General features: G+C 36.2%; 1 protein-coding gene across 2 annotated transcripts in view; it reads left to right on the top strand.

Moving 5' to 3' along the window:
* Window positions 1-22,456, top strand: part of LOC150103869 (ATP-binding cassette sub-family A member 2-like) — a 975,482-nt gene that overhangs the window by 897,135 nt on the left and 55,891 nt on the right. For both annotated transcript variants that reach the window (XM_090397162.1, XM_090397161.1), the window contains exon 45: window positions 11,213-11,405. In XM_090397162.1, coding sequence (XP_090253288.1) covers window positions 11,213-11,405 — 193 coding nt within the window. The remainder of the gene's footprint in view (window positions 1-11,212; window positions 11,406-22,456) is intronic.

Genomic DNA, 22,456 nt, shown 5'->3' with positions numbered 1-22,456 from the left:
TTAAATAATGACTTCGCCATACTTGCCTGGCCAATCACTACAGATGACCTTTTTACTTTCCCCACCTCAAACATATAAGAACAAAGCGCCACTATTCCTATTCCCTATGTCCAAGGTACATCTTAAAAGATAGCCCAAGTACTAATAAAATATAGCCTTTGCACTATATTCAAACCACATGTTATATTAGCAACTCTGATCTGCTCTCCTAAGGATAAACTCCATCTTCTGATATATCCTGGAGCGTATGAAGCTCATCATGACTGTGACTTGGCCTGCTGTGGACAGATAGGAAGATCGATTAACTTGGTTAATTCACCTTGGAGAACATAAAAAAAAAAAATACATTTGCTACCTAAACAGCCAACATCCCAAAATTCACTTCACAGTAGAAAAAGTATTTAATAACTATTTGCCTTTTCTTGAAACATTAGTAACCTGACTTTCAAAAAGGTTCACTATCATCACTTTGGATTAGATGGAAGAAAAGAAAAGTGCTTTATAGACGTTGTTACAGGTCAGAAAGATTATTTTTAGAGTCAGCCATGGCTGCTAAGCATTCTCTTAACTTGGACAAGCATGGTTGCATGAATTTGCCATAAATTTGGCAGACTGTTATCTTAAAATCAACTCCTACATAGCTGTGATACTTCTTTTTTTTTACATCATTAGAGGGCACCAAATTAAAGCTTTATATCTTTTGTCCATTACAATTTGGATTATTTCACTTACTCATTGTCACGTGTTAACTGTAACAACATGTAATGTGCTCTGAAGATGCTGGTTTGAAATCCAGCAAAAATATATGAGGCGGTCTGAAAAGTTCTCGCCTTCGACCATAGATGGCAACACTATTGGTAGGATTTTTTTTTCTAAGTTGGTACATCTCTCATAAGCATTGTGAAATTGCAAGTCATTCTATCAAGTAGTTTGTTTTATACAGCTGTCTTGCTGCAAAAGTATTGTCTGTATTCCTTGAAATGGATAAAATTCAGTATCGTGCTGTTATAAAATTCTTTGTAACAAGAAGGTTTAACACCAAAAGAAATTCATTCAAAGTTCATAAAATGGGCACTCTTCTCCTTCATTTTTGACGATTAAGAAATGGGCTGCCGAGTTTAAGCATGGCCGTACCAGTCTTGAGGATGATCCACGTGAAGGACTTCCAAAAAGTGTAACACCAGAAATCATTATCAAGTGCACGAGAGAGAATTGGATGACCGGCTAGTCAAAGTGCGTGAAATTGCTGAGACTATAGGCATTTCAAAAGAATGTGTAGGATATATTTCACATGAAGAATTGCATATGAAAAACTTTGCACAAGATGGGTGTCATGCTTTTTCACAGCAGATTAAAAAAGCATTCGCTTTTCAGACTACCCTCGTAAGTCAGTTAATAAATCTTTTTCATAATTTAGTTGGTTTGGTGTTGTAATACTGTTAAAATAAGTTATGCTTATCCCTATATGTTAGAGTACTTCTTATCATAGTGGCACTACGATGTTCAGTCTACAGCAGTTTCTCAACCTGTGGTCCGCAGGCAGACTTAAATTAATTAAATAAATATTTTTTTAAATTATCCAAACGGAACAAATTAAAATTGAATAAGTAAGTAAAAATTATTGAAATCAAATGAAGCCTTAAAAAAAAACCAACAAATAGCATCAGAATGTTCAAAGGCGGAAGCAATAAAACTATATTGTTTTTCACTTCACCCCCTTTTATTATTCGTCATTCTGCCGCTAAATTTGTAACTACAGAATGACGAATAATAAAAGAAGGGTAAAGTGAAAATCAATATAGTTTTATTGCTTCCGCTTTCTCTTGCTGTTTTGTCAGATTTGAAGTGAACATGTGTTATTCACATTTCAATCAATTGCTTGTTGTGTATTGATTTTTATTATTGAAGGTTTCCTTCAAGCCTCAGTATATCTTCAGAAGTGCTAAGTGATACTTGAACAAAGTGTGTCATGAGTTAACCCCAGTATTTATATATTTATATATATTTTTGGAAACGTTTTTTTATAATGGAAAAGTGGCTTAGAACTAGGACTTTGAAAACCCTAATTGTAATACACGTGTTGTAACTGTCAGTAAATCTGATACTATTAAAGTAGAAGAAACAAGCAGTTCAAAGAAAAAATACAGTAGGAAATATAACAGTTCATATTTGGAATTCGGGTTTACTTGCTGTGGAGATGAAAGTGAACAGAAACCTTAATGTGTTTTGTGTTATGAAGTGTTGTTGAACGAGTGCATGAAACCTGCAAAACTCCGACATTTATAAACTAAACATTGTGATGTGAAAAATTAGCCAATTGAATTTTTTCAGTGACTCTTAGGGACATTAAATCATGGGAAAGATATCATTTCAGCCATGGGTTCCATGAATAGCAAAGCACTGGAAGCATCCTTTCTTTTAAATTTGTGCATAGAGAAAACAGGGAAACCTCATTCTATTGGGGAAAATTTACTACTTCCAGCTATAAAAGATGTGGTAAAAACTATGTTTGGCAACAAGTTATTACTAAAAGATGTTGATTTGATTCCTCTTTCAAATGACGCTGTCGATTGCAGAATTAATGATATGGCAGGTGACATAGAATCTCAGTTAATTAAAAGAGTTAAGAAGATTTATCAACATTCATAATGATATTCTGTTTTGTAGAACTTTGTCATCCTGAACAACTGGAGAAGAAATATTTCATACTCTCAATAATTACAAAGGGATGCCACCAGAATTTAAAACTGTGCTATACAACACTGTCAAGCTAGTTAATTTTATTAAAGCTCGACCGTTAAATAACAGGTTATTTTCAGTACTCTGCGATGAAATGGGCAGCGAATATATACAACTTTTGCTTCATTCTGAAATTCGCTGGCTTTCCAGGGGCAAAGTACTAACAAGGTTATTTCAATTAAGGCATGAAGTTTTATTATTTGTAAATGAATATAATTCTGATTTTGCATCACTCCTTGTTGACGAAGCATGGTTATCAACACTATCCTATCTTTCAGACATTTTTTCGAAATTAAATGAATTAAATCTCTTCCTTCAGGGAAATTTTTTAAACTGTTCTTGATGCCTACGACAAAATAAAGGCATTCAAGAAAAAACTGGTGTTATGGATTAATTATGTAAAAGACAGACAATTTGCACCTTTTCCAACATTGGAATCCTTTTTAGTAGAAAATAATATTTTTGTTCATTCTTAGTTTGTGGAAAGGGTTTGTGACCACCTCAAAAATCTGAAACGGAATTTTGAAACATATTTTCCAAATAACTTTTATAAGAAATTTCTGTGGGTTTGCGATCCATTTCAGGCTTGCAGTTACGAGAACGACCTTTCGTTATCAAAAAAGGAACAGTTAATTGAGCTTTCAAGTGACAGTGGGCTTAAAATGCAATTACGTGATCTTGGTTTTGCTCGATTTTGGATCTCGTCTTCAGTGAGAAGTGAATTTCCAGAATTATCTGAAGAAGCCTTGAAAATCGTCCTTCAGTTTTCTACAACCTATCTTTGTGAGAAAGGATTTTCATTGCTCCTTCAAATAAAAACAAAATACAGAAATTGTCTTAGTGTTTGTGCCGATCTTCGACTGAAGTTGACCAATATTGAGCCAGATATCCAGCAACTCTGCAATGGCCAAGAAGCTCAACCATCTCATTAAAAGTAAGTAGTAACATAATTATATCATCATATTTATTTGCTTAATAAAAATTAAAACTTTTTTTCAATGATTATACACTTTTAATCATTTATTTCCAATTTAATTAATTATGTTGCCATACTTTCAAAACATGCTTTTAGATTTATTATGTTATAAATGGCACAGTTTTTCCGAAATGTTGGTAATTCCTACATAGGTTTTTTAAAAAAAATTACAAAAAGTCAAAACGACATATAGGGAAATAAATTAAAAACGCTATGTTTATTTTTGAAGTAAAACTTTAATTCCAACATTCTAAAATGTTATTTTTCTTGCTTTTCTGTTCGCAAAATCGTCGATCACATTGTCGAAGTCTATTTCATTACTCAGTTGCTGTTTTATAGACAGTAAGGCAAGATTTCATAAATTCCAAAAAAAGGTTCCGTCAGGGGTGGATCTCCACTCCCACCCCAGCTACGCCTCTGTAACTTAGTGGTCCGCAGAATTCTTTTAGGCATTTTACTGGTCCTCGGGCTTAGAAAGGTTGAGAAACGCTGGTCTACGGCACTTAAAATATGCTGTCTCAACTTCAGTCTACTATCAATCATCACTCCCAAATCTCATCCACTTTCTACAGTACAGTACCATAAATATAGTACACAACCTTAATTTCTGCACTCCTAAATGCAACAGTTCTCATTTATTAATATTAAAACTACAACCCCACTCCTTTGTCCAAGTCAAAAGTCTATTTAAATCTTCCTGAAGAGAAATAACATCAGCAGTGCTACTTATAATTCTTCCCAACTTTTCATCATCAGCAAACAATCGAAAATCCCCAGTCAGTACACATGATATATCATTTACAAACAAGTTAAATGGCAGGGGCCCAAGAAGAGAACCCTAGAGCACATGCCACTGGTTACTCTCCTTTTTTGAGACACTGCTTCATCATTCACAACTTGCTGGTATCATTCAGAGAGCCAATCTCTGATCCATCTTACTAATGTACTATCTATTCCCATCTTTTGCAGCTTCTACATCAGCTCATCATGTGGTAATCTAGCAAATGCTTCTGCAAAGTCCAAGAATATCACCGTGTATGATCCTCCCTTATCTAACATACCCACTACCCTATCATAAAATTCAAGTAAATTGCTAAAACAGGACCTAACCTTTAAAAATCCATGCTGACCATCATAAAGAATACTATGTCCATCAACCCAATCCTGTATTCTGTTCCTTACCAATCTTTCCAACACCTTGACCACAACTGTACTTATACAGACTGGTCTGTAATTGGAAACCGCTATTCTAGAAGCATTATCCTCCCTTATCTAACATATCCACTACCCTATCATAAAATTCAAGTAAACTGCTAAAACAGGACCTAACCTTTAAAAATACATGCTGACCATCATAAAGAATACTATGTCCATCAACCCAATCCTGTATTCTATTCCTTACCAATCTTTCCAACACCTTTACCACAACTGTACTTATACAGACTGGTCTGTAATTGGAAACTGCTATTCTAGAACCATGCTTGTGGAATGGTGCTATTATGCCTTCTTTCCACTTGTTAGGAATCTTCCCCATTGCAAGATTTTCATTAAATAACCTGGTCAAGGGCATATCTGTTATGCACATTCTTAAAGATATATGGTGATGTGTCATCCATTCCCACAGCCTTATTAATATTAATAACCCAATCAACATCTGATACACCCCTGATTCTTTCACTTCCAGTTCTCCTAATATTTGCCACTCTTCTACCTATTGCACAACATCATTTAAATGAGTATGATATACACCGATAACGTGCTCCTTCAATAATTCCACTATATCCTTTGCAACTTTCACTCTGCTGCCATGATTATCCTCAAGCATTAACCTGCCATAATTATTCTTCCTCATGCTTCACATATATTGGAAGAATTCTCTTGAATTAACTTTGGCTTGACCAACCAATCTCCTCTCATACTGCATCTTTTCTTTCTTTACTATGCTCATCACCTTCCTAGCCTGCACTTTATATGTTTTATGTATCTGATCACTACCAACTGTGCGTAACTTTTCCATAACATTTTTTTCTAACACTACAGCTTGCTAGATTTCATTGTTCATTTATTTCACTCCTACTTACTCACTATTTACTTGCTTAACCCTTTGTATGCAGTTATACATTGCTTGTGTTGGATGCTGCCTTATGAATTTCCATGCACTGTCAAAATCTTTTCTGCACAGCTCATCTACCCAAAATATTGATGCTAGTTGACTACAGAGCTTCCCATAATCACCCAAATATAATTTTGTGTCATTTAACTACTAACCAGCCTTTCCGGTATTATTATTATTATTACCACCCCAAGACCTCATGGAGTCAAAGACTCATCTGGGAGGTCCTTTTATTACACACATCTCATCATACCGTGTCTTAAACACACTTAAACTCCTTGTAGACACTTCACTCTCAGGCAAGGCATTCCAATCATTCACAACTCTGCACGAAAAAAACCTGCCTCTCACCCCCCTACTCACACCCTCTTTATACAGTTTTCAGGGATGACCTCTGGTTCTCCCCTGATCTCCCACTATTCTCTGTAGAACTTCTCCACCATTGATCTTATAACAACCCCTTACCAACTTGTAGGTCTCTATCATATCTCCCCTCTTCCTCCTCTCCACATCCGTATCCTGATGATCACACCAGAGATATTGATTGGCTTATATTCATTGCTTCATTCTTAGCTCCACTATTGTATAACGGTGGAGCTAAGAATGTTGGAGAATGGTGGAACTACACCAAGAGTCCGCTTGGTGTCGCACTGATTTGATCGTCGGCTTCTCGAAAGCTCCTGAAAAGATTAGTAGCATTTTGTGTTAGCATTGGCAATTTTACTAGAATTTTAAGTAGTATCGTTTGCTTTTTGTTTCTTGGTGTGTCTGTGCAATTTTTGTGTGTTTTCTGATATTTTAAGTATTATTTTTAAGATAAGATAGCGTACATATGGCACCGATAAAGAAAAAAGTGGCGGCTAGGTTGCCATGTTTGTTTAAGAGTTTGATGTAAACGAATTTATGCAATGTGCTGTCTGTGAGATGTATGCTTTGCGAAGAGCAGTGGGAGTCTGGTTAGAAGGTGATAGTGGAGTTAATATGTGCAGAAAGTGTAAGGAGAATGAGGATCTCAAGGGTGTTTTGGGTGGCGAGAGTGATATCGTTAACGATAGTCAGAATGTAGAAAATGGCGGTGTGATAGAGAATTGCGTGGTAGTGCCAGATAGGTGTGAGAGCGTCGTTGAAAGTGTAAATGAAGGTAGAAATACAGAACGAATGGATGATTTGATTGATAATGAAAATGGTGAGATAAATGCGAGTAGTGAAATTACATGTTTGAACGGAGCGATACACAGAGCGAAAAGGCGACTGGAGCGTATGGAAAAATGTGTGCTGAACATACCGACTAATAACCGGCATAAGTCTGTGACGACAAATAATAGAATGTTCGTAAACGTCAATAAAATGAAGGAGCGAGGGCTGTATGGGGATTCACTATTAAGAGGTGTGATAGTTGAGAGTTTGACGAAGTCGTACCAGCTGGGTGCGAACATAAAGGACGTCAGTGAATCTATTCGAATGCAAAAACAAAAGGTGAAAGAGATGATAATCGTGGCAGGAACAAATGATTTGAAGGAGGACAAAATGGAAATGATAGAGGATGTGACGGAATTACTTGAGGTAGCAAAAGAGAAGAGTGAGAGAGTTAGGATGGCGAGTATTTTACCGCAGTATGACAGTGAAGTGTTTAGAAGGAGGGCCATAATTGCCAATGACTTTATGCGTGGATTATGCATGGAGAGTGGTGTGGAATTTGTGGATGTGTGGAAAGAGTTCGATGGGCAAAAGGACTTATATAAGATGGATGGGTTACATTTGAATGGAGTTGGTGTACGGAGGCTTGAAAAAGTGTTCATGAATGATGTGGACGTGGATGTACAGGCTCAGGGAAACTAGATTTATTAAAGGGGGGGTAGATATGCAGACTTTAGGGAGGCAGTTGAGTGTATGAATGAGTATATTATTCCCGAGTGAGTACGAAGGACAACAAATCAGAATGGGATAGTTAGTATAAGGCATCAAAGTAGGGATGGGACAAATGGGCTTCTGCAATTCATGTACACTAATGCCAGGAGTATTAGGAACAAGAAGGAAGAGTTTTTGGCCTTGGTTGGCACTTCCAGGCCACAGGTTGTTGGTATTAGTGAAACATGGCTGACAGAAGATGATAAAGCTAGTGGGATTGAATGCGACGGGTATAGCGTGTTCAGGAGTGACAGGGTGAATAAAAAGGGGGGAGGAGTGTTATTGATGATAGCTGATGAGCTTCAGCCAAGGAGTATAGAAGTTGAACTGCAGGATGGGGAAAAAAGCACATTTGAGGCTGTTTGGTGTGAGATAGAATCTAGCAGAACAAAATATACAATTGGGTGCTGCTATAGACCAGGTGATGGAATAGATGGTGGGGATAGTATGCATAGGCAAATAGAAGAAATGAGTGGAAGGAAGGTAATTATTATGGGTGATTTCAATTATGGTAACATTGACTGGAAAGAGGAGAGGGCACATGGGAGGAAGGAATTGGATTTTATGCGGTTATTAAGGGACAACTATCTGCGGCAGCATGTAGTGGAAAATACCAGGGAGCAGAGAGTGCTTGACCTAGTAATTGCAGCTGAGAATGTGGCTGTAACGAACATGACCATGTTGCCGCCAATTGGTGAGAGTGACCATAAGGTCATGACTTGGGAGGTGGCTAAAGGAGTGGAATTTACAATTAAGACAGGGTACATGTGGAATTACCGGGCTGGTAAGTATGACAAGCTTAGGTGTGTGTGCTTGGCTCAGTGCCATGGCATGTAAAACTGCAAGGGCTGGATGTTGATAGTGCATGGGAGGTGGTTAAGAAATGTTGGCAATGGTTGACTGTATACCAAGAATCCAAATAATAAATCAAGTAGGGGTTAAATGGATGAATAACACTATTAAGCTTGAGCTGCAAAAAAAAGAAACAATTGTGGAGGGAATTTAAGGAGAAAGGTGACTAGAAGGCGCAGGAATAGTATAAAGCTCAGGCCAGGATGGTAACAAGGGTGGTAAGAAAAGCAAAAGCGGATTACGAAAGAAAATTGGCCATGCATCCCAAACAGTTTTTTCAATATGTTGCAAGTAAAAGGAAAAATGTTCATGGTAGAATGATCTTAAAAAATGCTGAGGGTGGGAGTTAACCAAATCAGTCGATATAGTGGAATTACTGAGCGTGCACTTTGCAAGAATATATCATCCAGGTGGTGACATTGCAGGAATGGAAAAACCAACAGCTTATACTGGAATTGTGATGAATAAAGTAGATGTAACTAGTCTATTACAGAACCTCAATGTCAATACATCTGTGGGATTGGATGGTATACCAGCTCGTGTCGTATGTGAAGCAGCTAAAGAATTGTCAGTGCCCTTGACCATTTTGTTTAATTTGAGCCTCGGGTCTGGGTCAGTCCCAAGGGGGGGGGGGATAGTTCTGCTGCATAAAGGTGGTTCCAAGGCTGCTGTTGAAAATTACTGGCCAATCACCATAACAGGAATCATTATCAAGGTCTTGGAGAAAATAGTCAAGAGGAAAATACAAGATTGGATAGAAGAAAATGGGATACTGTATCGGGGACAGCATGGTTTTGTGAAGGGTAGGTCATGCCTCAGTAACTTGCTCACATATTATAACACAGTGACGGCTGAACTGGATAAGGGTAATGGGTTTACAGTGATTTTACTGGACCTTGCTAAGGCCTTTGACAAGATACCGCATGGAATTCTAATCAGTAAATTGCAGCATATGGGGATGGATATAGGGTTGGTGAGATGAATAGGAGGGTGGTTGACGGAGAGATATCAGAGAGTGGTTTATTCAGGAGTAGAGTCCACAAGATGGCCTGTGACTAGTGGTGTGCCACAAGGTTCTGTTCTTGGACCACTGCTGTTTAATTTGTTCATTAATGATGGAAAGGATCTGAGAGGAACAGTTCATTTGTTTGCGGATGATGCAAAGTTGGGTAGGGCAATAGCGAATGCAGTTGATGTCAAAATTTTGCAAGATGATTTGGATAGATCGGAGGTCTGGGCTAAGGTGAATGGATGTCAATTTAATGTGGCAAAATGTAAGGTTATACATTTTGGGGTGAAAATATTAGCAACAGTTTACTACATTGGTGGAACTGTACTCCAGGAAATTGATGAGGCACAAGATTTAGGAGTGTTGGTGGATAAGGAGTTGAAGTTTAGGGGGCACATTGCAAAAGTGGCCAAATCAGCTCATCAAATCACTTGGTTGCTGAAGAATACATTGACAAGCAGAGACAAGCAGGTTATTGTTCCTCTGTATCGAGCCTTGATAAGACCCCATCGCGACTACTATGCCCAGATTTGCTCACAGTAGTCGAGATGGGTCTTATCAAGGTTTCCTCTTGATGGGGAGGAGGTGGAGAGGATCCAGAGGCGAGTGGCCAAGATGATAGCAGGTCTGTGGAATGACCCTTATGAGAACAGGTTGAGGATTTGTGGGTTGCAAAAATTGGTTGATAGGCAGAGGAGGGGTGATATGATTGAGACATTCAAATTACTGAAGGGTTTCTATAAAATTAATTCAGAAGATATTTTTGAGAACAGGGCTGGTTGTGGGAGGACTAAGGGACATCCATGGAAACTGGGCAAAAGTGTGGTTAGTAAAGGTGTTAGAGCTGGGTTCTTTACTTTTAGAGTGGTGAATGAGTGGAATGCGCTCCCAGAGTCTGTGGTGGATGCTGTGACAGTGAATGAGTTCAAGACGAGGTATGATAGATACTGTATGAATGTTGAATAGTTGTGATGAATATGATTTGGGGCCTCCCTCGATTATTCTAATGACTCCCTGGAGTTGCCTGTAATAATAATAATAATAATGGAATTATCTTACTCTCCTTCCATTCATTAGGAATCATGCATGTGCTGAGATTCAAGTGAAACAACTAGGTCAGAGACATTGCTAACTCTTTTGCATGTTCCTTCAGTACATGGTATCATTATTCCATCTACTTTGATTGCTCTATTTAAATCAGGCTCCTGCAGTAACTTTAATATCTCTGACTCATCTACTTGAATTCTTTCTTCAAGTTTCCCTTTGCAGTGAGAGAGCAAACAAGTCACCTCCGTATGTATACTTTACTAAGGCAAACACTCAACAACACAGCTATTTCTGACATTATCCTACCATCTGAACACTCTTGCCATTCACTTGCACAATGTCACTACATAGTTTGGAAGCAACAAAATATTTTTTCTTTCATTCTAGTAGTAAGTACCAGTGTTGCTTTGATGAATACAAACTTTCCTGATGTTGCATGCAAGTTAATAAAATGTCTGCATACCTTAATTATATTTTTGTTTGTGTGTAATTCCATGTCATATGATTTATCAACAACATATTTTTGTTTTGTTGAATCAGTTCATATATGTTAATCTTTGTGTTGCAGTATGGAAGAATGTGAAGTACTGTGCACAAGGCTAGCAATTTTAGTTAATGGTCGTTTTAAATGTCTTGGAAGTATTCAGCATTTGAAGAATCGTTTTGGAGAAGGGTATTTCATAACTCTACGCACAAAAGAAAATGAACAGGAACCTGTACAGAGATGGATACGCCGCACTTTTCCAGATGCCTCCCTTAAAGTAAATATTTGTTTATATATATATATATATACAGGGTGTTCGGGATAAATTTGACATATTTATAATTAATTATATTTTTCCCTAAGTTACATGTATTAACACACACTTCTCTTCATTTAAAAGTTTGGACCCTTCTTCATTCATATACAAGATGTCAGAAAGGATGGATAGCTGGAACCCACCTGAATCATGGAAGAGAATAACTTGTATCATGATGATTCGTGCCCGCCATCAAAATAAGGATATTACGACTGCTGCCCAATGCTCCCTGAATACAGTAAAAACAATCAGGCATGAACTAGAGACTTGCAATGGTGACTACGAGGATGTAGCAAGAAGAAAGATCCCTAGCAGACGATCTGATTGCGTTCGTACAGCAGAATTCCTCGCAAATCTGCAGGAACAGGTGTTGAAGAACCCTGGCATTGGAATTCTGGCTTTGTTCGTGGAGTTGCTAACTGTAGTCAAGCCCTGGATAACAAGGGTAGCCAATGGTAGGCCGTATGTATGGCAGCAGGATTCGGCCCCTTGCCACACCTCTGGGAAAAGTCAAAAATGGTTGTCTGAAAATTTCTACGACTTCACCAGTCCAAATGTTTGGCCTCCAAACTCCCCAGACCTTAACCCCATGGATTATTTTGTATGGGGCGCAGTTGAAATAGACACCAATCGCACTTCCAGTAATACAAAAGCCCAGTTAATGGATAAAATTAAAACAGTTTTTGCGGCCCTTCCCAGGGACACTGTAGCATCAGCTTGTTCGAGGTTCCGAAGCAGAATTGAAGCTGTGATCGATGCTAATGGTGGTTATTTTGAGTAAATCTTGTTGATAGTATTGTAATTAACTCTGCCTGTAATGTTTTTTTGTCAATTCATTAAATTTAATAGATACAAAGAAGATTTTCTTTTTCCTTACGAAACTGTCAAATTTATCCCGAACACCCTGTATATATATTATGAATCCACTTATGAAAAATTGTAAAACTTCTTATACATTTCATACCATGGGTAGGCTTAAAAAACAAAGGGTTAGATAATCCAGAAGCTTTGCTCCAGAGGCAAAACATAGTACTTTTTCCAAGTACTTCAGTTCTGGAGTATGGTAGTCTTTCATTGAGTAATGAAAATCATCTACCACCAAATGGCATACACACATTATGCCACAGAGGGATCTGAACCCATAACCTGGTTCCATGAAAATTCATTGAAAACAGTTTATCTTCATTGAACAACAGTTTAATGAATGACAATTTAGCAAAAAAGGTCAATCATTGAAACGGTTACTTTCTTGCTGAATATTGTTTTCAACTTTTATATAACATTATCTAAGATGCAATTAATGTAAGTACATGATCATCAAAACTTGATTAATTATTTTGTTGTATTTTGGAACATTATTTTATAATGTGCATGTTCTTCTTCATAAGTTAGATAGTGATTTATTGTGTGAAACACTGACTTGTTTTTGTTATGCATTTTACAAATTAATTTTGAGTTTGCCTAATATTTCTACAACAAATGGTCCAATTAAAATCAGATTTAACAAAATTGAGAGTTGTGGTACTTCATTTTTATGGATTTTTGGAAGTCCATAAATTCTGGAGGGGAGAGAATTCAGAATTGTAGAGTTTTAGTTTGTTGGTCACATCTACCAGCAGGAAGTGACATTTTTAGGAGTCTGTGGATGGTTGCAATCTGTGTTGGTGAGATCATGGTTTAGTTGATGGAAGGTAGACTGGTCTTTAAGAAGGGTGAACATTTTTTTTATTATAATCTGAAGGGTTTACACAGTTGCATTGCTCTTATCCACTTTCAAAATTGCTATTTGTTTGTTATTTTCAAGATTAAAAACTTCGAGATTGGCAGTTTTGGACATTTGAAGGAATGCTGTCCACACCAGAGGACTTTTTGGTATCTAATTTGTGGAGGATTTTTCTGGTCATTTCCTGGTGAAATGTCAGAAAGGCATTAAGTGTTGAATGTTTGGAATGGTTAGAAGACATTTACCAAAATCATCTATGCAGCAGGCATTTGAGGAAAAATGCCAGGAGATTGCCTTTTTTTTGTGGGTGACAATGCAGTAGCAGTTAGAGAAATGTTGGGCAAAAGTTATGGGCCAACAGCTTTGACAAGAGATCAAAATGCATGACTGCTGTTTGGGCACGATGCAAGTTTCCTGCTTCAACTCTTTGAAATTGCCCTTTTTTTTTTTTTATACATTGATGATTTTCTTGCCAGCTGTTTTGGGCTTTGGTATGAGCAGTGAGAGAATGCTGAGTTCTTGATGATAGCCAATTGGTTCTTAATTTGTACAACCTTGGTATCTTTTAGAGAACCAAGGCTTACTTAGAGAATGAGAATTTATGCTTCCATTCCAGAGAGGATTACTTCAGTAATGCATTCAGTACATATGCTTGAATTGGAAGGCTGAAAGCAATAATCTAACCAAAATAATGAAACTTAGAAATCTAGGAGGCATCCCACCTGGTATTCTTATAATGCCAGATTACTCTTGGTTGAGAATGGCTATGTGGGTGTTGCTCAGTGGAGGAAGAGATAAGCACAAGTTTGTGATCTGAATTATGTAAAGGAGTACAACCTTCGCAGTATATTTGAAGGGACCACTAGTGAGGAAGAAGTCCAGATTTTTGAGAGAGAGTTTGGGGTTATCTGGTAATGTGGTGAGCATGTGAGCAATTTGCATAATGTTGTTTGTGATGGCAAATGTCTCACCATTTCTACCTGCTTGGTCTGTGCAGTTGGAGAAGGACAGCCAATTGGTTTTGTGAACGTTAAAATATCAAGGAAGATAACCTCACTGCTTAGGAAAGTTGGATTGAAAGGCATTGACTTTCAAGGAGAGGAAGTCAGAGTGGTTGGTGGCAATTGTGTTATTGGTTATTAACAAATAATCAACAACACCAAATGTTGAAGTACAGTCTAATAATTATTATTAAAATATTTAATTAATATTAATATCTCTCTTTTGTATTTCTTAAACCCTTTAATATGGATCATTGGTAAAAAAAAATACAATGCCTGAAATGCAGAAAATAGCAACACAAATGAAAATGATTATATCTGTCAACACGCTAATATATCACAATCGCATATTTATAACTGGTAATTAACTTAAGGAAATTACAATGCATAAAATTTAATTCTTAAATTAATTTCTTTATTTACTTAACTTTTTTCTTTCTTTTCTTTACTTAAATTATTTAATTCTTAAAACTTAAATTAATTAAAGGAATTTAATTAAATTCCTTTAATTAATATCTGTTTTATGTATTGTAATTTCCTTAAGTTAATTACCAGTTATGTATGACCAACGTATAAGCCTTGCTACAAGAACACATATTTGTAATGAGTGCGAGTCATTAATTTATTATAGTGCGAATGTGAAAAATAAACATCTGTATAATTAATCTTGTTTTGATTAAAATATTCTTAACTTCTCCCAAACTGCCTTTGCCTGAGAAGGATGGGGTGGTACACAGATATTATTAAAGGAATACACTGGTACAGAAAGTTTGAGAAACACTGACCTAGTGTAAGATGATATCCCCCTTATAAGAGGTCTTAATTGGTTTGAATATATGTCTGGTTTATAAAGTGAAAGTTTAGGCCACAATACTAATGTGCCTTAGGTTACAACCTTTTGTTGGTGGAATTGTCATAAAAAATAAATAAATAAAACCATTATCATCATTTTCAGATATTTACTGTCAAGTGTTGTAAAGAATACTATAATAGTCCAACACAAGATTTCATTACTACTTTCTGTAAAAAATTTCCTTCCAAATTGTCTTCAGGTTTTTAAATATGATCATCTCTTATATTTGTCTTTTAAAGCATCTACATCTCACTCCATCTTCATCTTGGTTTTTCTCCAACTCTTTCCCCTTCTATTTTTGCTTCAAACATCTGCTTTGCTAATCTTTCATCTTCCATGCTTTTTCATGTCTGTCATAATTCTCAGCCTGATTGGCTGTGAATTAAGTGGACAGTATGTCTGCTCTGCACCCAACAAGTTGGAAGTTCAAATCCTGCCATGATGTGGATATTTGTAAATTTCTTTAAGCAGGAGATGAATATCATTGTTGTGTGTATGTGTGCCCACTGCTCTGCCTATGCAGTGGACATACACTAGGTGAGCAGTGGTCTCACACTAGCCAATGGAGACTTGCAGCGGCTTGAAAAAGTTACATTTGGTCTAGAGAGAGAGAGAGAAAAAATACAGTTTCTGAATTATCTAAGGGGGAAAAAAAACATCTAAATAAATGAATAAATTACCCCATTCAGCATACTAATGTACTTTTTTACAACTTTTCTTGTCTGAGAGTTATCTAAAGCAAATAAAAAATTAGCTCTGCTTACACTCACTTATTTTTGAAAATCCCTAATCACCTTATTTTTTCTCTCTGACCATGAGAAATACATAACATCAACATTTATAAAAAAAAGGGGTGAGTTATCTGGTGAAAGAAGCAGTCAATGGTGGCATGAATGACCTAAAAATATGAGCTTAGTGAAAAAGTTGGGAATAATGAATGTGTTACAAATGTGGTAAATGACACAGTGGAGAGTAGTAAGATAGAGGGATTCCCAACTTTTTCACTATGTTAAAACAACAAAACTTTTTCACTAAGTTAAAACAACAAAAAAGAAATTAACAGTTCATACTATACAGTTGTAGCCATCTGACTATTCATAAAATTAAAAATCAGAATGCAGATTCAAAAATGATGCCACGTTCTGTTGTTCACGTTCATAATGTCCGAGGTCTGACTGAGGTATATTTTTTATTAAAGCTGACCAAATTTGGTGGAGAATTAATCCTTGATTTTTATTGCATTGTGTTGGTATTTTAAGCATGTTTGCAGCTTCTTGAAATTTCCTTATGTAACAGTTTTTTTCGATGTACGACATGTTTGTATTCTGCCATAGTACATTGTGGACGGTGGAAGTGGTATGGAAAGCTAGACCTGATTTTTGTTCTCTTCTGTTTTGTACATCCTTTTGGTGTTCTTTCATGCGAATTTCCCCAGATCTTCCTGTCTGTCCTATGTAGCAGATGCTGCAAGAACAATAAATTTTGTAAACACCTGGTTTTTTTAAAGGATGATGAGGAGGTTTCTGGTGATGTAGAAATCTCGAACTTTTTTCCAGCGCCAGAAAGGCTACTTTGATGTTATATTTGTTAAGTAATCTAACCATCTTGTCTGTAACATTTTTGATATGTGGAAGCGTGATAGCGTTTTTGAAATCTTGTTTCTGAGAGATGCTTGTAGGAGGTGTGTTGAGGATTTTTTGATTCGCTTGGTCTCATAACCATTCTTTTGAAAGATCTGTGTTAGATATTCTAATTTTTCGTTTCTCTGTTTTTCTGTGCTGGATATGTTATACGCTCTGTCCCTTAGGGTTTTTATTATACCTATTTTTTGCAAAGGGTGGTGGTGGTGGTGTGAGGCCGCATTAAGAAATCTTCCTGTGTTGGTGGGTTTTGTATATATTGAGAAAGAAAGTTTATTATCCTTTTCATTGACTTCTAATAGAATGTCTAGAAAAGGCAGTTTTCTAAGTTCTTCTTGTTCTAAAGTAAATTTTATATTATTATGCAAATTATTTAGGTAATCTTTGAAAGCAATGAGTTCATCTGTTGTTCCTGGCCATATGATGAATATATCATCGACATAGCGTAGCCATATTTTTGGTTTTTGATGATAATTGTTTAAAGCATTATTTTCGAAGTTTTCCATAAATAGGTTAGCTAAAGCCAGAGAGAGGGAAGAGCCCATAGCCAGTCCTTCTTTTTGTTCCCGAAATTTGTCTTGAAATGTGAAAAAAGCATTATTTATACAATGTTTATAAACATCTAAGATGTCCGGAGGAAAAAGGTCTTCTAGGAGATTCACAGTTTCCTTTCTTGGAACATTTGTAAATAGGCTGATAACATCCAAATTTGCCAATATGTCTGAAGGTCCAATATAAATATCTTTTACTTTTTCAATAAAATGTGTACTGTTCTTGATGAAAGAAGATGTTTTTCCTGTATGAGGTAAAATAATTTTGGTGAGATGTTTTGCTGAATTAGAGGTCGGAGAGTCTCTACCATCTACTATTTGTCTTAATGGAATACCTATCTTATGAATTTTTGGTACACCATAAATTCTTGGAACTAATGGGTGTTTTGAATGTAGAGTTCTTTTGAGTTCTTTAGTCCAATTAGGTATCTTTTTGATTAGATCATTGGTTTTATTGTGAGCGTGCCAAGTGGGATCTCTGTCTAAAGGTTTATAGGTATTAGAATCTTCAAGAAGAGTTTTCATTTTATTATTATAATCTTCAGCGTTCAAAACTACTGTTGCATTCCCTTTATCTGCTTTGATTATAACAATATTTTTGTCTGATTTTAATTCTTTGAGGGAAGTGTATTCCGTGTAAGGAAGATTTCTTTGAGGTAATTTACTTTGCAATAATAATGCTGTGGTTTGTATGTGGATGAGATCTGATGTATTATCAGGTAAATTTCTTATTCCTTTTTCTATTTGAGCCATTATGTCAATTTTTGGGATGAAACGTGACATTAAGGCAAAGTTAAAACCTTTTAGGAGTAGATTATTTTCTTCTCTTGATAGGACTCTTGAAGAAAGGTTGATAACTACCTTTATCAAAAAAAGTATAATTTTTGTTTTTTGTGAAGAAGTGGTCTGAAGAACTCAAAAGAATTCTACATTCAGAACACCCATTAGTTCCAAGAATTTATGGTACCAAAAATTCATAAGATAGGTATTCCCTTAAGACCAATAGTAGATGGCAGAGACTCTCCGACCTCTAATTTAGCAAAACATCTCACCAAAATTATTTTACCTCATACAGGAAAAACATCTTCTTTCATCAAGAACAGTACACATTTTATTGAAAAAGTAAAAGATATTTATATAGGACCTTCAGACATATTAGCAAGTTTTGGATGTTATCAGCCTATTTACAAATGTTCCAAGAAACGAGAATGTGAATCTCCTAGAAGACCTTTTTCCTCCGGACATCGTAGATATTTATAAACATTGCATAAATAATACTTTTTTCACATTTCAAGACAAATTTTGGGAACAAAAAGAAGGACTGGCTATGGGCTCTTCCCTCTCTCCGGCTTTAGCTAACCTATTTATGGAAAACTTCGAAAATAATGCTTTAAACAATTATCATCAAAAACCAAAAATATGGCTACGCTATGTCGATGATATATTCATCATATGGCCAAGAACAACAGATGAACTCATTGCTTTCAAAGATTACCTAAATAATTTGCATAATAATATAAGATTTACTTTAGAATAAGAAGAACTTAGAAAACTGCCTTTTCTAGACATTCTATTAGAAGTCAATGAAAAGGATAATAAACTTTTTTTCTCAATATATAGAAAACCCACTAACACAGGAAGATTTCTTAATGCGGCCTCACACCACCACCACCACCCTTTGCAAAAAATAGGTATAATAAAAATCCTAAGGGACAAAGCATATAACATTTCCAGCACAGAAAAACAGAGAAATGAAGAATTAGAATATCTAACACAGATCTTTTAAAAGAATGGTTATGAAACCAAGACAATCAAAAAAATCCTCCACACACCTCCTACAAGCATCTCTCAGAAACAAGATTTCAAAAACGCTATCACGCTTCCATATATCAAAAATGTTACAGACAAGATGGTTAGATTACTTAACAAATATAACATCAAAGTAGCCTTTCTGCCGCTGGAAAAAAGTTCGAGATTTCTACATCACCAGAAACCTCCTCATCATCCTTTAAAAAACCAGGTGTTTACAAAATTTATTGTTCTTGCAGCATCTGCTACATAGGACAGACAGGAAGATCTGGAGAAATTCGCATGAAAGAACACCAAAAGGATGTACAAAACAGAAGAGAACAAAAATCAGGTCTAGCTTTCCATACCACTTCCACCGTCCACAATGTACTATGGCAGAATACAAACATGTCGTACATCGAAAAAAACTGTTACATAAGGAAATTTCAAGAAGCTGCAAACATGCTTAAAATACCAACACAATGCAATAAAAATCAAGGATTAATTCTCCACCAAATTTGGTCAGTTTTAATAAAAAAATATACCTCAGTCAGACTTCGGACATTATGAACGTGAACAACAGAACGTGGCATCATCTAGCATTGTTTAAACCCACCACTGCTTTGAATCTGCATTCTGATTTTTAATTTTATGAATAGTCAGATGGCTACACCTGTATAATATGAACTGTTAATCTCTTTTTTGTTGTTTTAACTTTCAGTTACCTTTTACCTGAAGTTAAAAATTAAATTTTCAGTTATCTGAAGATGTGAGTCAAACGACTTATGAAACTTGTCTGGTCTTTTATTAATTCATTGTGTTTTATATAGCTTATTAAAAAAAATGTGGTCCAATGATCCAATTAGCGGATTATACCATGTGAACTTCTAAACCACAGAAACCTCCACTTACAATTAAGCATTACTACTTTCTTCAAATTCCACATTGAGAGGACATCTGATGTGATTTTCCCTTTCCGTCCTTTCTGACCCTAGGTGACTTTGTAGGCATTGCCCGCAAAGTATTCCTTGTGAGATTTTTACAGGGTAGTTCACTATTGCTTTCCCCAACCCCCCCAAATTTATCCAGGTTCATAACTGGCATATTTTTGGGACCTATTCATGACTGTAATCTATGTGTATTCACGGGGCTGGTTTGCCTGTTCTGGGGGACGAAAAACCACGAGTTTTTGGGTTAAAAAAACCCTACCTCTGTATGAAATCGGCTAACTCATCTTTAGTCGAAAGAGGCCAGATAAAGGTTCCTCACGTCACGGAATCGAACCTGGGTCTTTCCAACCAAATGGCTTCGTCTATACTTTCTGAGCTACGGAGGCTCTGAGCAGACATACCCCTTCTAAAATTATCAGTAATACTTCACCTCCTATTTTATCTTTTCTGCCTTTTCAAAAAATGTTTTTTTTTTGAAAAGGCAGAAATCATCACATTCTATTCCTGTGACTATATCATCTATTCTAATCATCACATTCTATTCCTGTGACTATGTCATCTATTCTAATCATCACATTCTATTCCTGTGACTATGTCATCCTGTATTAACCACAATCTCACTGACACCAATGATTTGTGGAATCATTAACTCTATCAATATCACACACATATATCCTTATTTCTAATACTCCTTGCATTGGTGTAAAATCACAACTGCTTTCCCCTCATCCCTATTTCCTTTCCACAATTCTTTATCCAATCATTTGAGTCCTTTGCTCTATTGTAGAAAGTTTTTTACCTTGGGTTTATTATACATTAAAGATACCAAGAAATTATATACTTGGTTTTAATCCTTTTTCTAAGGAAGCAAAACAATGTTTTGTGCGTGAAATATATTTATGTCTGAGCTACTTGTATATAGAGGCTAATGACTTCATATCACTTGCCTTAGTATGTACCCTATAATGCAAAGACCCCCCCCCCTCTGGCTCCCACTGATGAGACCTCAATAAAGGTCAAAACTCGTCTGGATAGTGGGCCTTCCCATTATTCATAGCATCATACACATCTGAAAGGTGGTGAGCTTTGTATTGTGGGATACATACTAAGGCAAGTGATATGAAGTCATTAGCCTCTATATACAAGTAGCTCAGATGTGAATGTATTTCATGTGCAAAACATTGTTTTGCTTCCTTGGAAAAAGGATTAAAACCAAGTATACAATTTCTTGGTATCTTTAACTTTTGCTCTATTGTTTCCATTAAAGTCTTCTCTACATTCTTATCTTGTTTTTCTGACTGGCTGCACAATCTCCTCCTATCATCAACAATCTACCTTCGAATTTATTTCATATATCCACAAACTCATGTCCTCTCTTCTGCACATTCTAATTATTATACTATTCATAATCAGTGTTCATCACCTCAGCTCTTTATTAATCATACCTTGGGAACTATTAGAAATAAGGATGTGTGTGATGTTGATAGAGTTAATGATTCTACAAATCATTGGTGTCAGTGAGATTGTGGTTAATAATACAGGATGACATACTCACAGGAATGGAATGTGATCATTAAAACATTATTTGAAAAGGCAAAAAAGATAAAATAGGAGGTGAAGTATTACTGATAATTTTAGAAGAGTTATGTCCTCTCAGAGCCTCCGTAGCTCAGTAAGTATAGACAAATCCCTTTGGTCGGAAAGACCCAGGTTTAATTCTTATCAGTGACATGAGGAACCTTTATCTGGTCTCTTTCGACTAAAGGTGAGTTAGCTGATATCATACGGAGGTGGGGTTTTTTACCTAGAAACTCGGGTTTTTCATCCCCAAGAACAGGCAAACCGACCCTGTGAACACACACGTAGATTACAGTCATAAATACGTCCCAACCGTCCAGTCCTGAACCTGGATAAAATTGTGGGTTGGGGAAAGCAATGGTGAACTACCCTGTAAAAATTTCACCAGGAATACTTTGTGGGCAGTGCTTAGAAAATCACCTAGGATCAGAAACGACTGAAAGAGAAAATCACATCAGATGTCCTCTCAATGTGGAATTTGAAGAAAGTAGTAATGATTATTTCTTTGAGGCCATTTGGTAAGGTTGAGGTAAATACAAATTTTAGATATTTAGTGTAGTGTGCTACAGACCAGGGAATGCAGAGAGAGAGAGAGAGATGATTCTGAAATGTTCAGACAGATGAGACTGCTGAGCACCAGGAGGGTAATAATAATAATGGGTAACTTTAACTGTGGAAGCATTGAATTTCCCATATGTTATAGAAATGTGCAAAAGAACCCTTGACTTGGTTGTTCAACAGAAGTATGGAAACAAGAACAATCCCAGAAGAGTGGAAAGAAGTCCAGGTCAGTAGTATCAAATTATAGATCAATGTGACCAGTGTATATATTAAGCGTAGTAGTGAAGGTGTTCGAGACAGAATGCAAACCTGGATTGATGAGAATGGAAATCTTTTGGTTTGTTAATGGCAGGTCATGCTTTAGTAA

The sequence above is a fragment of the Typopeltis vanoorti genome, chromosome 8 (assembly GCF_054136105.1).
Source record: "Typopeltis vanoorti isolate ZY-2024b chromosome 8, IOZ_Tvanoo_1.0, whole genome shotgun sequence".
Classification (NCBI taxonomy): domain Eukaryota; kingdom Metazoa; phylum Arthropoda; class Arachnida; order Uropygi; family Thelyphonidae; genus Typopeltis; species Typopeltis vanoorti.
The sequence above is the reverse complement of the archived record's forward strand: the minus strand, read 5'-3'. Positions and strand labels throughout refer to the sequence as shown.